General features: G+C 44.2%; 1 protein-coding gene across 1 annotated transcript in view; it reads right to left on the reverse strand.

Annotated features, from left to right (window-relative positions):
* MLLT10 (MLLT10 histone lysine methyltransferase DOT1L cofactor) overlaps positions 1–17,146 on the reverse strand; it is a 763,568-nt gene that overhangs the window by 230,664 nt on the left and 515,758 nt on the right. The window contains exon 13 of the mRNA XM_030199437.1: positions 14,099–14,171. Within this exon, the coding sequence (XP_030055297.1) occupies positions 14,099–14,171 (73 nt within the window). The remainder of the gene's footprint in view (positions 1–14,098; positions 14,172–17,146) is intronic.

Raw genomic sequence — 17,146 nt, forward strand, 5'->3', positions numbered from 1 at the left:
AAACTAATGGAAACGCTTCTAAAGTGGAGAATCGTGGGTTTCTAGAATAGAATGGACTACAGGACCCGAGGCAGCATGGCTTCACTACAGGCAGGTCATATCAGACAAATTTGATTGATTTCTTTGACTGGGTGGCCAAACAGTTGGACATAGGAGGGGCACTAGATGTGGTGCACTTGGATGTTTAGAAAAGCTTTCAACATGGTCCTGATCAGGCGACTGATAAGTAAACTGAGTGCCCTCAGTATGGGACCTAAAGTGATTGACTGGCTTGAAAACTGGTTAAGTAGAAAGAGACAGAGGGTAAATGGAGCTTGCTCCGAGGAAAGGACTGTTATCAGTCGTGTGCCGCAGGGTTCGGTTCACAGGCTGGCTCTTTTTAACATCTTCCTGAGTGATATTGGGGAAGGTCTGTCTGGTAAGGTTTGTCTCTTTGCGGATGATACCAAACTCTGTGATAGGGTGGACACCCTGGAGGGAGTGGATGGTATGAAGAAGGATCTAGCAAAGCTTGAAGAAAGATCCGATAATTGGCAGCTAAGATTTAATGCTAAGAAATGAAGGGTCATGCACTTGGAGGTACAAGAATTCAAGGGAACGGTACAGTAAAGGGGGTGAAGTGCATCTGTGTACGAAAGACGAGCAGGACTTGGGGGCTGTATATGACTTTATTTACAGACAAGTAATGTGTGGTTGAAAGCAAATAGGTTGAAATTAAATATGACAAAAACTCAAGTTCTATTTTTGTTTAGCCTTCAAGTTGATGTGCTTAAAAACTTTCAAGTTCATGGACAAAACACTGAAATTTGTAGCAAGATAAAGACACTAGGAGTAATTGTTGACTCTTCTCTGACTATGAAGGAACACATTAAAAAGATGGTAAGGACTGTCTTTTATAAACGTAAGACTGTTAGGCATCCATAAGAGGTGCTGTGAGGACTTCCAGAGCAGGACAGAGCTTCAATGTTATTTGCTGGGAAATTGCTTTTAAAGTTGGTGAAAGGTAGACAGAGTTAAATAGATAATCTCAGTTTCTTTATTTTTAAGTTACTTTACTTGTTTAACAAATGTAGTTTAAGAAATAGGGTTTTGTTTGTTTAGCGTTTACTGCCGGATTCTATATAGTGCAACTTAAAGTGGCAATATTAGAATTTACGTGCATGTCTAAGCGTATTCTATAAAGTAATGTGTGTAAATTTTAAGTTGCATAGTTGCAATGGGGTGTGGCCATGGGCTTTTCTAAAAAATATGCGTGTTATAGAATACATCCGGTCTGCGCATAATTTAGGCGTCAGCATTTACAAAGGTAAACCATGGTGTAAATCAGGCGACCCTCAGGGGGAGGAATGCTGGCTTCGGCCTAACCCCTGGTAAGCCTTTCCTCAGCTGAGAGGTGCCCACCTCTACCACCGGCTGCCTTTCAGGTGCTGTGGAGGACTTGCAGCTCATCTGCATATCCTTACAGCCTTCTCCGGGGTGACACCCAGGTCCACTCATATCCACTCAGGGCCTCCGCTCTAGGTGCCGGCATTTTTCTCTTTACATCTAATCTTCTTCCCAGTTGCTAAAGTACCTCAGTCGTTTATGGCCCCTATTCACATTCTCTTCCTAGCCCTGTCCCTTCCTAATCTTTTCCCTAACCCCCTACCTCTCTGCTACAGGAACTCACTGCCCATCTCACCGCGACCTTTCTAACCTCATCTCTATTTCTCTACTCCCCTTCTCTGCCTTTCTCTTGCGCCCTATGGAATGCCCGCTCTATCTGTAACAAACTCCCTATATCCAGGACCTCTTTATCTCACGTCACCTCCATCTGCTCGCCATAACAGAAACCTGGCTCTGCCCTGATGACTCTGCTTCAGTCGCAGACCCGTGCCATGGCGGGTATCTATTTTCACATACTCCTCGCCCTGCTGGTCGCGGTGTTGGACTACTTCTCTCTCCCTCCTCCAGATTTCAACCCCTTCTTACACCTCAATCTCACTGTTTTTCCTCCTTTGAAGTCCACTCTATCCGCCTTTTCTCTCCTCTGCCTCTTCGAATAGCGGTCATTTATCGTCCCCCTGATAAGTCCCTTTCATCCTTTCTCAGTGACTTTGATGCCTCGCTTGCCTTCTTCCATGATCCTTCCTCCCCCTCTCTCATCCTTGGTGACTAATATTCCTGCTAATGATCCTTCCAACTCTTATACAGTGGTGGAAATAAGTATTTGATCCCTTGCTGATTTTGTAAGTTTGCCCACTGACAAAGACATGAGCAGCCCATAATTGAAGGGTAGGTTATTGGTAACAGTGAGAGATAGCACATCACAAATTAAATCCGGAAAATCACATTGTGGAAAGTATATGAATTTATTTGCATTCTGCAGAGGGAAATAAGTATTTAATCCCTCTGGCAAACAAGACCTAATACTTGGTGGCAAAACCCTTGTTGGCAAGCACAGCGGTCAGACGTCTTCTGTAGTTGATGATGAGGTTTGCACACATGTCAGGAGGAATTTTGGTCCACTCCTCTTTGCAGATCATTTCTAAATCATTAAGAGTTCTGGGCTGTTGCTTGGCAACTCGCAGCTTCAGCTCCCTCCATATGTTTTCAATGGGATTAAGGTCTGGTGACTGGCTAGGCCACTCCATGACCCTAATGTGCTTCTTCCTGAGCCACTCCTTTGTTGCCTTGGCTGTATGTTTTGGGTCATTGTCGTGCTGGAAGACCCAGCCACGACCCATTTTTAAGGCCCTGGCGGAGGGAAGGAGGTTGTCACTCAGAATTGTACGGTACATGGCCCCATCCATTCTCCCATTGATGCGGTGAAGTAGTCCTGTGCCCTTAGCAGAGAAACACCCCCAAAACATAACATTTCCACCTCCATGCTTGACAGTGGGGACGGTGTTCTTTGGGTCATAGGCAGCATTTCTCTTCCTCCAAACACGGCGAGTTGAGTTCATGCCAAAGAGCTCAATTTTTGTCTCATCTGACCACAGCACCTTCTCCCAATCACTCTCGGCATCATCCAGGTGTTCACTGGCAAACTTCAGACGGGCCGTCACATGTGCCTTCCGGAGCAGGGGGACCTTGCGGGCACTGCAGGATTGCAATCCGTTATGTCGTAATGTGTTACCAATGGTTTTCGTGGTGACAGTGGTCCCAGCTGCCTTGAGATCATTGACAAGTTCCCCCCTTGTAGTTGTAGGCTGATTTCTAACCTTCCTCATGATCATGGATACCCCACGAGGTGAGATTTTGCGTGGAGCCCCAGATCTTTGTCGATTGACAGTCATTTTGTACTTCTTCCATTTTCTTACTATGGCACCAACAGTTGTCTCCTTCTCGCCCAGCGTCTTACTGATGGTTTTGTAGCCCATTCCAGCCTTGTGCAGGTGTATGATCTTGTCCCTGACATCCTTAGACAGCTCCGTGCTCTTGGCCATTTTGTAGAGGTTAGAGTCTGACTGATTCACTGAGTCTGTGGACAGGTGTCTTTCATACAGGTGACCATTGCCGACAGCTGTCTGTCATGCAGGTAACGAGTTGATTTGGAGCATCTACCTGGTCTGTAGGGGCCAGATCTCTTACTGGTTGGTGGGGGATCAAATACTTATTTCCCTCTGCAGAATGCAAATAAATTCATATACTTTCCACAATGTGATTTTCCGGATTTAATTTGTGATGTGCTATCTCTCACTGTTACCAATAACCTACCCTTCAATTATGGGCTGCTCATGTCTTTGTCAGTGGGCAAACTTACAAAATCAGCAAGGGATCAAATACTTATTTCCACCACTGTATTTCCAAGTTACTCGCTTTAACGTCCTCCTTTAATCTCCAACTATGCTCCACCACCCCCACTCATCAAAATGGTCACTGTCTTGACCTCATCTTCTCCTCCAACTGTTCCCCCTCTAGTTTCCTTGCCTCTGATCTTCCCCTTTCTGATCACCATCTTATAACTTTCACACTTAAATCTCCTCCCTCCCAGTCCCGTCCTATCTTATCTAATTTATCTAGGAATCTTCACGATATTGACCCTTCATCTCTATCTTCCCATGTTTCAAACCTCCTCTCTACTGTGGCACCATCCACGTCTGTCAACGAGGCTGTTTCTTCTTACAACAATACTCTATCCTCTGCCTTAGACACTCTTGCACCTTTGATGACCCGCCCTATAAGGTGTACAAAACCCCAACCTTGGCTGACTTCTAATATCCGCTACCTACGTTCCTGTACCCGCTCCGCCGAACGCCTCTGGCGGAAATCTCGGGACCTTGCTGATTTCTTACACTTTAAGTTCATGCTGACCTCCTTCCAATCTGCTCTTTTACGTGCCAAACAGGATTATTATATCCAACTGACCAACTCTCTTGGCTCTAACCCTCTACTTCTCTTCACCACATTGAACTCTCTCCTCAAGGTGCCCCTCCCCCAACTCCCCCTTCATTATCTCCTCAGACCCTTGCTGAATTCTTTCACGACAAGGTTCAAAAGATAAACCTTGCATTCTCTACCTCGCCACCTCTCCCTCCACTAGTCCGTTTCTATTCTCTCTCCTTCCCCTCATTCCCTTTCCTCCTTTCCTGAAGTTACTATTGAGGAAACTACACTTCTCCTTTCATCCTCAAAATGTACCACCTGTTCCTCTGATCCCATTCCCACCCACCTTCTTAATGCCATCTCTCCTGCTCTTATTCCTTTTATCTGTCACATTCTCAACCTCTCACTTTCCACTGCGACTGTCCCTGCTGCCTTTAAACATGCTGTGGTCACACATCTCCTTAAGAAGCCTTCACTTGACCCTACTTGTCCCTCTAATTACCGACCCATCTCCCTCCTTCCTTTTCTCTCCAAATTATTTGAGCGTGCTGTTCACCGCCGCTGCCTTGATTTTCTCTCCTCACATGCTATTCTTGACCCACTACAATCTGGTTTTCGCCCTCTCCACTCAACCGAAACTGCGCTTACTAAAGTCTCCAATGACCTATTACTGGCTAAATCCAGAGGTCAATATTCCATCCTCATTCTTCTTGATCTTTCCGCTGCTTTTGACACTGTCGATCACAGCATACTTCTCGATACCCTGTCCTCACTTGGATTCCAGGGCTCTGTCCTTTCCTGGTTCTCTTCCTACCTCTCCCTCTGCACCTTCAGTGTTCACTCTGGTGGATCCTCTTCTACTTCTATCCCTCTGCCTGTCGGCATACCTCAGGGTTCTGTTTTTGGTCCCCTCCTCTTTTCTATCTACACTTCTTCCCTTGGTTCATTAATCTCATCCCACGGCTTTTTCTACCATCTCTATGCTGATGACTCCCAAATCTACCTTTCTACCCCTGATACCTCATCTTGCATCCAAACCAAAGTTTCAGCGTGCTTGTCTGACATTGCTGTCTGAATGTCTCAACGCCACCTGAAATTAAATATGACCAAAACCGAGCTTCTCATTTTCCCCCCCAAAGCCACCTCCTGGCTCCCCCCATTTTCTATTTCTGTTGATGGCTCTCTCATTCTCCCTGTCTCCTCAGCTCGAAACCTTGGGGTCATCTTTGACTCTTCTCTCTCCTTCTCTGCTCATATCCAGCAGATTGCCAAGACCTGTCGTTTCTTTCTTTACAACATCAGTAAAATCCACCCCTTTCTTTCCGAGAACTCTACCAAAACCCTCATCCACACCCTTGTCACCTCTCGTTTAGACTACTGCAATCTGCTTCTTGCTGGCCTCCCACTTAGTCACCTCTCCCCTCTCCAGTCGGTTCAAAACTCTGCTGCCCGTCTCGTCTTCCGCCAGGGTCGCTTTACTCATACTACCCCTCTCCTCAAGTCGCTTCACTGGCTCCCTATCCATTTTCGCATCCTGTTCAAACTTCTTCTACTAACCTATAAATGTACTCACTCTGCTGCTCCTCAGTATCTCTCCACACTCGTCCTTTTTCTACACACCTTCCCGTGCACTCCGCTCCATGGATAAATCCTTCTTATCTGTTCCCTTCTCCACTACTGCCAACTCCAGACTTCGCGCCTTCTGTCTCGCTGCACCCTATGCCTGATATCCTACGCCTGAGCCCCTACGTCTTGCCCCATCCTTGGCCACCTTTAAATCTAGACTGAAAGCCCACCTCTTTAACATTGCTTTTGACTCGTAACCACTCGCCTCCACTTACCCTCCTCTCTTCCTTCCCGTACACATTAATTGATTTGATTACTTTATTTTTTGTCTATTAGATTGTAAGCTCTTTGAGCAGGGACTGTCTTTCTTCTATGTTTGTGCAGCGCTGCGTACGCCTTGTAGCGCTATAGAAATGCTAAATAGTAGTAGTAGTAGTCACGTCGACAGGTGCTCAGTGTATTCTATAAACAGAGAGGAAAGTCAAGCTTATTCTATAAAGTACACCTAAATTAAGGCTTACTTTATAGAATACATTTAGGCTTTTTTCATTTTGGCGCCAATTTTTAAGGTGTGATATATAGAATCTAGCCCTTAAAGTCTCTATTACAATTCCATAGGATAGCAGTTAAGGAACTATTCTAGAGTTTACCATAGCATCAGTACAGAGCAGAGCTGATAGTCACAAGAAACCTCAGTTTAGAGTTTTAACTTTAGTTTGCATCATAGTTTAGTTTCCATAGTGTAAAACCCTTTTCCCCATAGTTTTAAAACTAACATTTGCCACAGCCTACATTGTTAACAGATAGCCTCTAGAAGGCACAGCAGGGCCTAGTTTAATCTTCATTCCCACCCACCATCCCCAACTCTGGCCGACCCCTAGTACAATTCTTCCATTTATAGTCTTAATTTATAGTGAGGGGAGGGATAGTAGTGGCTGACTTGAGTTGTTTCTCTTGCTGTCTAGCTCCACTGCATCAGAGGGTGCTGGTTTTGACCATGAACCTATATACTTTCATCTCTGCTCAGACTTTTTTTTTAATGTAGAAGGCAGAGCACTGGTGGGTAAGAGAAGTGTCAACAGGTATATTATAGTTACAAAACAATGGGAGGACGGGAATTTTGATTCACAAGAGATCTTAATCTCGAGGCATAAGATCATTCAGGCCCAAAAGTTCCAAAAAAACTCCCTTGCTTTGTCACACTCCACTAAAAACACCCCAGGATCTTCACTAGAATTGATAACAGAATGTGAGGGAGTCTATAGCACACTGCCCCTCTTCCTTGATAGCACTCCCTCACAGTGACAGAGACATCTTAAAACTTACAGTCCTACCCAGGGGGAGAAGTGACATGGGAAGGGTGGAGCCAAAAGGGTATGGTCTAGAAAATATAAAAGCTAAGGACATGGCTAGGTTAAGGAGGCTCTGAGGGAAGCAGCGATGCCTCACAGTATGTGCCTCCAACACTTATATGTGATCCACAACTGCTACAGTCAGGTAGGCTTGGAACCTTGCAGATTCTCAACTTTCACATGCGTAATCGCTAGAGACTTCCCTGGTAACTTTGAGGAACCAGGCCAGGGACAAGTAAAGTGTGTTGTTTTACAGAGAGGCAATAAGGTAAACAGTGGCCCTGCAGGAGCAGGCCACACAACGATATTATTACATTTACAGACTAGTTTCATGTTGCCTTTATCCTCCTATCTGTGAACGGAATAGGATCCCTGACCTAAAAACTTTAATAGATGTTCTTTTCCTTTACCTGCAATTGCTGTGTGGTTCTGTCTTACCTGCGCTCTGGGCCTGCCCTCGTTCACATTACCACACAGCAGCATACAATGAAAATGCATACCTGTAGCAGGTATTCTCCGAGGACAACAGGATGAATATTATCACACATGGGTCGTCGTCCGCGACAGCCCAGGAGACAGACTTACAAAGCAAAAATCATAGAGTTTTCTCGAAGGCAGCGTCGCGCGGGAGTAACACACTGCGCATGCATAAGCGCCTTCCCGCCCGCGACGCAAACACGCTACCTCAGTTTGGTAGAAAGCAAAAATATATATACAAAAGAAACAACTCCAAAGGGGAGGAGGGTGGGTTGTGATAATATTCAGCCTGCTGTCCTCGGAGAATACCTGCTACAGGTATGTATCTTCATTTTCTCTGAGGACAAGCAGGCTGATATTATCACACATGGGGTATCCCTAGCCCCCAGGCTGACTCAAAACAAAAAACATTGGACAATTGGGCCTCGCAACGGCGAAAACGTAACAGAGATTGACCTGAAAATAAACTCAACTAGGTGAGAGTACAGCCTGGAACAAAACAGAAATGGGCCTAGGAGGGTGGAGTTGGATTCTAAACCCTGAACAGATTCTGTAGCACCGACTGCCCAAATCAACTGTCACGTCGGGTATCCTGCTGAAGAAAGTAGTGAGATGTGAATGTGTGGACTGATGACCATGTCGCAGTCTTGCAAATCTCTTCAATAGAGGCTGACTTTAATTAAGTGAGCCACTGACGCAGCCATGCCTCTAACATTATGAGCCGTGACATAGCCCTCTAAAGTCAGCCCAGCTTGGGCGTAAGAGAAGGAAATGCAATCTGCTAGCCAATTGGAGATGGTGCGTTTTCCGATGGCAACTCCCATCCTGATGGGATTAAAACAAACAAACAACTGGGCGGACTGTTGATAGGGCTTTGTCCGCTCCACGTAAAAGGCCAATGCTCTCTTACAGTCCAAGGTGTGCAACGTCCTCACCAGGGTGGGTATGTGGACGGGAAAAAATGTTGGCAAGACAATTGACTGGTTCAGATGGAACTTCGACACCACCTTCGGCAAGAACTTGGGGTGAGTGCGGAGGACTACTCTGTTGTGATGAAACTTTAGATAAGGAGCATGCACTACAAAGGCTTGAAGCTTACTGACTCTATGAGCTGAAGTAACAGCCACCAAGAAAATGACATTCCAGGTTAAATACTCCAGATGGCAGGAATTCAGTGGCTCAAAAGAAGCTTTCATCAGCTGGGTGAGAACGATGTCATCAGCACTTTTTGTGGCTAAGGAATTTGGAATGGACGTCCCAAGGTCAGATTGGATCGAATGATTCACCGCTGAAGAGAGCTGCAAAAGTTGATGGAGAGATGGATTACATCTTCTAGATCCTCTGTGGCCTGGCACCACTGAGAAGCTAGGGTCCACTGAGCTGATCTCATATGTAGGCGTGCCATGAGAGTCACATGAACTGTGGAGGCCACGTGCCCTGAAAGTCTCAACATCTGCTGAGCTGTGATCTGTTGAGACGCCCGAGCCAAGGACACTAGGGCCAGAAGATTGTCTGCCCTTGCCTGGGGGAGATAAGCACGAGACGTCCGTGTATCCAACAGAGCTCCAATGAACTCCAATTTCTGCACTGGAACAAGTTGGGACTTGGGATAATTTATTACAAACCCCAGTAGCTCCAGCAGTTGACTAGTCATCTGAATGGACTGTAGAGCTCCTGCCTCCGAAGTGTTCTTCACCAGCCAATCGTCAAGATAAGGGAACACATGCACTCCCAGTCTGCATAGCGATGCTGCGACAACTGCCAAGCACTTTGTGAAAACCCTGGGCACAGATGCTAGGCCAAAGTGCTGAGTTCCCAGACGAAATCGAAGGTACTTCCTGTGAGTTGGGAGCACCGAGATGTGAGCATAGGCATCCTTTAAGTCCAGTGAGCACAGCCAATCGTTTTCCTGAATCATGGGAAGAAGGGTGCCCAGGGAAACCATCCTGAACTTTTCTCGGACCAGGAATTTGTTCAGGGCCATTAGGTCTAGGATGGGACGCATCCCCCCTGTTTTCTTTTGCACAAGGAAATACCTAGAATAGAATCCCAGCCCCTCTTCCCCTGGTGGAACGGGCTTGACCGCATTGGCCTTTAGAAGGGCGGAGAGTTCCTCTGCAAGTACCTGTGTGTAATGGGAGTTGAAGGACTGAGCTCCCGGTGGGCAATTTGGAGGCTTGGATGCCAGATTGAGTGTGTATCCTAACCGGACTATTTGACGAACCCACCTGTCGGAGGTTATAAGAGGCCACCTTTGGTGAAAAAATATCAACCTCCCCCCAACAGGCAAGTCGCCTGGTACGGACACTTTTACTGCGGCTATGCCGTAGTGGAGCCAGTCAAAAGCCCGTCCCTTGCTTTTGTTGGGGAGCCCTAGGGGCCTTAGGCGCACAGCGTTGACGAGAACGCGAATGCTGGGACTGAGCTGAACCGGCTGTTGAGAGGCAGGAGTGTACCTACGCCTATTATAGGAATAGGGAGCACTCCTCCTCCCTCCAAAAAACCTCCTGGATGAGGAGGCAGTAGCAGAAGACGTCCGGCGGGAGAGAGAATCCATGGCATCATGATGCATTTTCATCTGATCAACCATATCCTCTACTTTCTCTCCAAAGAGATTATCCCCTTGGCAAGGAACATCCGCCATTCGCTGCTGGGTCTTCTGATCCAGGTCAGAGACACGCAGCCATGAGAGTCTCTGCATCACTATACCTTGAGCAGCTACTCGGGATGCTACATCAAAAGTGTCGTATGACCCCCTGGCCTGGAATTTGCGACACGCTTTCTTATGCCTGACCACCTGGTGAAAAGGTTCAGCAAGCTCCGCAGGAAGTGCTTCAACTAAACTGGACAGTTGCCTCACCGAGTTCCGCAACTGAATGCTCGTGTAGAGCTGGTATGTCTGGATCTTGGCGGCAAGCATAGCGGCCCGATAAGTACGCCTCCCAAAAGAATCCAAGGTCCTAGACTCTCTGCCTGGGGGCACCGAGGCATAGTCTCTAGTACTCTTGGCTCTTCTGAAAGCAGAGTCCACCATCATGGAATCGTGAGGAAGTTGGGCCTTCACCATTATAGGCTCTCAATGGACTCTGTACTGGGACTCGGACTTCTTGGGGACCACTGGATTAGAGAGAGGGCAAGACCAATTGCGCATCAGCACTTCTCTGAGTGTATTGTGCAGGGGGCCATTGCAACCTCTGCAGGTGGAGAAGGATAATCCAGGACCTCGAGCATCTCAGCCCTGGGCTCATCCACAACCTCCATAGAGAATGGAATGTCCTTAGACATTTCCCGAACAATCGGTGGAGCAGGATCAGAAGGAAGCCCACAGAACTCCTCCTCCGAAAAGTACCATGGGTCTTCCTCCTCTTCCCACGAGCGCTCCTCTTCGGTATCGGACAGAAGCTCCCTAAGAGCAGCCCGAACCCGAGCCTGCCTCAACTTCGAGAATCGACGACCTCGTGGGGAGTGTCAAGAAGTCGACCGCTGCCTGGACTCCGGCGAAGCTTCCTCCACTGACGTCGAGGGAGAGTCGACCCGGGTGACAAACGGCTCCGGTACCGCAAGTGGCACTGAGGATGGGGACCTCCTCACAGGCGATGGCCCCAATGCAGTCTCTGCAATTGGCATAGAAGGCGCAAGCACCCCCAACACCGAGGCTGACTGACGGAGCAACCCTTCCAGAAGCTCTGGAAGAAGGGCCCGGATGCGCTCGTCGAGAGCTTCCATCGGAAAAGGCTGGGGAACCGGTGCAGGAGTTCGTGCCAGAATCTAAGGGGTTTCGAGAGCCGGTACCAAGCTGCTGGATGAACAATGCATCGGTACCTCCTGAATGGAAAGTAAGCGATCCTCCCTCGGCTCCCCGAAGCGCTCGGTACTGTGTCTGGAAGGAGATCGATGACGGTGCTTCTTCGCCTTCGCTCAACGTTTTTATTATTGCGGGGGGGGGGGGGGGGGGCAAAATGTACTTTTTTTTACGTGAAGCTTTATTCAAACAGGCTTCGATGCTGCAAGCTCTTTTTTGGACATCATTCAACCCCGGAATAATAAAAACGTCCTTTTTGACTGTGCTTCACTCAGCTGAGAGACCTGGAAGTAAGGGAGGGACATCCAAGCAAGCAGAGTTGTAGCAGAGTGGTTAGAGCACTAGTCTTGTAATCCAGAGGTGGTGGGTTCAAATCCCACTAATAGTTTTGTTTAAAAAAAAAAAAAAAAAAAGAAGAAGATGAGCACTTGGATTTTTTTCCCTACTTTTTTAAGTTGTATGAAGTCTTTATTGAACATTTATCAAAACAGCATAACAAAATACAGCACTCCAGAACAAGTAATAGCATAACTGATCAGCTCCAGGTCTCTCTCAGCCAATCCCAGCGCGTTTCACTGTTACCAGTATCAGCTAAATGCGCTGTGATTGGCTGAGAGACGTCCAAAAAGTTTTGATCTGTGTCCTCTCACGTCCCGATTTTCTGGGCTGGAAGGCTCCTCCGTATCGTCAGGTTAGTTTTTATTCTCTTGCCTCTGAACTGTACATTAGATTGCAGCCTGTAAAAAGAACGTCTTTTTAGAGGGAGGTTTTTTTTTTATAGTGAAGGACATCCATAAAGGACGTCCTTGGCACGCGCAGAGCAGCCAGCATAACGCTTGGCTGCTCTGCGCATGCTCCACCAGCCGATTGGCTGACTGTTTAACGATGGAATAAAGAATGCAAGTGAGCTACAACGAGCAGCTCATTTGCATTCCTATTCCTTGATGCATGCCCGTTCCTTACCGATTCGCTAAGGGAATCGGTAAGGGAAGGGCTCTAACGTTTGATTAGTGCATCTAGCCCTAGAACAAGAGGGCATGCGATGAAGCTGCAGTGTGGTAAATTAAAAACAAATTGGAGGAAAGTTTTCTTCACTCAACGCGTAGTTAAACTCTGGAATTCGCTGCCGGAAAAGGTGGTTAAGGTGGTTAACTTAGCGGACTTCAAAAAAAGGGTTGGATGGCTTCCTGGAGGAAAAAGCCATTTAGAATGTTATTGAATGGACGAGGGAATAATACAGTATTTCTAGGATGGGCGGGACAAATTGCTTGTTCTTTTGGCCGCTGTCGGTGACAGGGTGCTGGGCTCGATGGACCCTTGTTCTGTCCCAGCATGGCGATGCTTATGTACTTAAATATGTGCCTAAAATTAAATTTTGAAACACAAAACAGCGATACATACAGAATTTTAGTACCCTCCCAAAGCCTGGGTTTCTGTCGGGTATTTGTGATCTGGATTGGCAACTGTTGGAAGCAGGATACTGGGCTAGATGGACTACTGGTCTAACCCAGTATGGCTATTCTTATACCCCTAATTGGCTTGAAAATAAAAAAACAAATTTACAATTTATAAATCCCTAGAATCATAAGCCCTAATTTTATTAAACGTAACTATTGTTCTGTAAGTTTAATATAATAATTGAAAATATTTTACTTTTTATTTCATTCTTGAATTGTTGCTAGCATTTAAGGTTTCTGAAAGCACTTCAATTTAGCCATTATACTACTGTGAATCTAAGTAAACTAGGACAGAGTTTTTCAAGCCATTCCCAGAGTACCTTTAGCCAGTCTAGTCTGCAGGATATCCACAATGAATATGCATACAAGTGATTTGCAAGCACTGTCTCTACTGCAGGTGCATTTATTTATAATTCTTCATTGTAGATACCCTAAAACCCAGACTGCCTAGGGGTGTACTCTAGGAACTGGTTGAGAAACACTGAACTAGGCACTTCTACGCTGATTTTTACAGACCTTTATACCAACATTATACTGGTGCAAGGCAGGCATAAATACATTTAAAGTGAGCTCAAAGAATGAGATGCTGCAAAATTATGGCTGCGTTATACTGAAAGTGCACATCTTTAATTTTAAATTAAAATATTTTCGAAAAAAAAAAAAAAAAACACCAAAGATCCAAAGAGAAAATCAATACTGAAGAAAAAGATGTGTTAACATTTTGATGTTTCTAGCTTATATTACTACCTTAAAGAAATATGATAATAAGGAACCTTCTAGGATTTGATTTTGGTTATGAACCATACCTATGAAGAAAGAAGTGCTTTATCACTTTGTGCACACACTAATAGAAGAAACATTTAATTTTAGCATTAATGGAGAACCAGAATGATTAAACAGATCAATTTAAATTTATTTCTCAAAGTAAAGGTATTCCTTTCATCTTCCCCAACACTATTCACAAGTGTTTCAGAGGAAATTCAAGTCTATTCTTCATGACTGTTCAAGCCCTGTGGTTTATCTTCATAACACTCTACAGAATCAACAAATGTATACAATACAGATAAGAGATAAAGACGTTTTTCAAACTCAAATGTTTCTTTGCCTGCACTGTATAGTGCAAATAATGCACTTACCCTGGTGAGAGGCTTCCTCTAGGTGAACTTCCCCTAATTGCAAGGCTCCGGCTATTGTCACCAAGATCTTGATCTGTTGTGTAAATATTTCATATTAGACAAACAGAATCTCACCAGTTTAAATACTGCCAACATTTTATACACAATGCACAAAGCCTGCATCTTCATCAATGAAGTCAGTGTAAAAGTAAAACCTAATATGTTAGCTGGTTTAAAATTACTGAACTGTGGCATGTAAGGCGTGGCCTCTAAATGTTTCCGTGGATACAATAAGGCATGGATTATGTTCAATTCTTCGGTTCTTTTCTGTTTTACAACACAGAAGAGTGGTTTGTATTTGCTATATCCTAGTCTCAGCCACTTTTAATTTCACCAGTGAAAATAATGAATCACAGCTGTGGACAGATAATCTGTATGCATCTCACATCAAATCCTGATGCTTTGTATTCTTTAACTCTCTGCAGCCTAGTGTTACTCATAAAACATATTATCCATTGAATTTATTGCAAATGTCTAAAATTATGATTTCATGAAAATTGTAGGTAGTATATAAGTGATATTTTAATTTGGATTTATTATGTTAGGTCACATATTGCAGGAATCATTCATAGAAATTACTTTAACCCTTTAAGAGGAGCAGCTCCTAACATGCCTTAAGGAAATAGCACATGTTAAATTGGCAAAATAGTGTGCTACTTCCTCTTAATCTGCTTTTGTTTTGTTTTCCAAAATTGGTTTAGAATCTAGGGTGGAAATAAAAATTTGAGCAAAAACAGGTTAATGTACAATTTAGCATAGCACAATAATGAGATTCAACACATGCAAACCAGCTCATTATTATGCACAATGAATAATCCAGCTTGTGCTTGACCTTACAAGCTGTGCTATACAGAGAAAGATAATGCCAGCTTTGAGCTGGCATCATCTTTCCTTCTCGGAAGCATCAGGCAGCTAACATGTGATCTGATGTTCCTTAAGAGCCTCCCAAAGATGCTAGTTGTGGATTTCAGGCATTTCCTCACCTTACTATATACATCCTCTAACTCTCCAACCGCCCCTTCTGAATATTTCTCCCCCCCCCCCTCTCAAATTTCTCCCAGCACCTACCAGGGGTCTTCCTGCTGCCTAGTGGGTGGGCATGAACAATCCCCATTCATTCCAATCCTGTTGGCGCTGGGAGTAAAAATGGCCCCCAAATCCCCCTTATTTGGAAACCTGACCCTTAGGATTACTGCAAGCTAGTAACTCGTATGGCACTTGGGATGTGGTAAAATTGCAAATTTTATGGGACCTTAGTGACTATCCCTCTAAGTTTATGCCACTCTCTTAGCTATTAAAGAAGGGGAATATTTATAAATCACATCCAGAAGCATCAAAGTTTTAAAACTTTTTTTGCCTTTTAAGTTTATATCAATAGCAGGCAAAAAATATCAAAGATTTATTACAAAATTCATTAGTATAATAAAACACAGTTATTTACCAATAGCAAGAGTTCCTGAGGGCAGCAAATACAAATCCTCACATCTGGCTGTCATCACCCAATGGAGCACTTCGTGAGACTTCTCCATCACTGAAGATGAGAACGTTTGTGAAAAGGGAAACCTTTTCCGCAAACTATGGTGCAGTTTATATTTGTTCCCTGATGAAGATTATTTCGAAACCCTGCAGTGTTGGACAATGGACTCTGCCAGCCTTCAATTGAGCAATGGCATTGAAGAGAGCATAATGACGCCTGGGAAAGTTGCAGCTGTCAGGTGTTGTGCACACAGTTGACAGCATTGAGATGTGCGCATTTATATAACATACATATGTCCTCATATATTCTTCAAAATATTCTTTATATGATTTTTATAACACAAGTATTTGATAACAGTGATGCCAAATTTGGATTATATTGAAGCAAGCCATTGTAGTTATTGAACTACTTGAAGTTTTAGAAGTTTATTGTTTAGTAATTTTAGGCAGTATTTGTATTAAATCTTTGAATAACAGTCAGCATTTAGTTATTATATTTCTAAGATACAAATGTGATATATGAATGAGAGAACGAGTGAAGTGTATATATGTTGATGTGCATGTATGAAGTGAGTATTTCTTATACATAAGAACATGGATAGATTCAATTTCTTAATGATAAAAAAATTGAACACATATTGCCTTGATTTGCTTGTCACTTAATTGGATTGGGAGCACAAAAGTTTGCTCATTTTCGTTTATATTCACACATGGGAGATTTTCAATGATAGAGAAACTTATCCACTCTCTAGGAATAGCCTTTAACCTTAGGGTGGCATTCCGCTTCGTTGAGTTCTTACTCTGAGAATTTCTCCTTTTCACAAAAAAATGTTTAAATTTTACTTTATATGAAACTTTCAATCCATAAACTCTTAGTCAGTTCTAGAACCCTGGTTTATGTTATTGATTGAAGCTTTACCACATATACATGTGGCTCCTGCCTGCTTCTGTCTTGTGGGATCATGTTAGACCATTAAAAGCTATCTTGCAATCGAAAGTGTGCAGTGCACTTTCACCCTTGTGGGTATGACGTTTTGGGAAAAATATTTTTGGCAGGCTATTGATTCTTCCACTTATGGCTTGAGATAATTTTAATTTTACTCTTATTCTGTAGACTACCTTGTTATGCCTTCAAGAAAGGTGGTATAGCAAATTTAAAAAAACCCAACATAAAACCTTATTGACTGGTTAAGATGAAATTCCAATATTACCTTGGGATTGGTGTGCAGAACCAATCTACTGCAGAAAAACAAGATTAAGGTAGATCAATTACAAAAGCCTGGTGGTCACGTACTCTGTGAGCTGAAGTAACTGCCACCAAAATAAAATTTCCATTTTAGATACTTCAGATAACAGGTATTAAGTGGCTCAAACAGAACTTTCATCAGCTGGGTAAGAACAACCTTGAGGTCCCATGGCACTGTGGGTGGTTTGATGGGAGACTTCAACAAAAGCAAGCCCCACATAAAACAACTAAAGGATGTAGAGAGATGGGGTTACATTCTACATTATAATAAGCACCAACTACATTAA

Source organism: Microcaecilia unicolor, chromosome 1 (genome assembly GCF_901765095.1).
Source record: "Microcaecilia unicolor chromosome 1, aMicUni1.1, whole genome shotgun sequence".
NCBI lineage: Eukaryota > Metazoa > Chordata > Amphibia > Gymnophiona > Siphonopidae > Microcaecilia > Microcaecilia unicolor.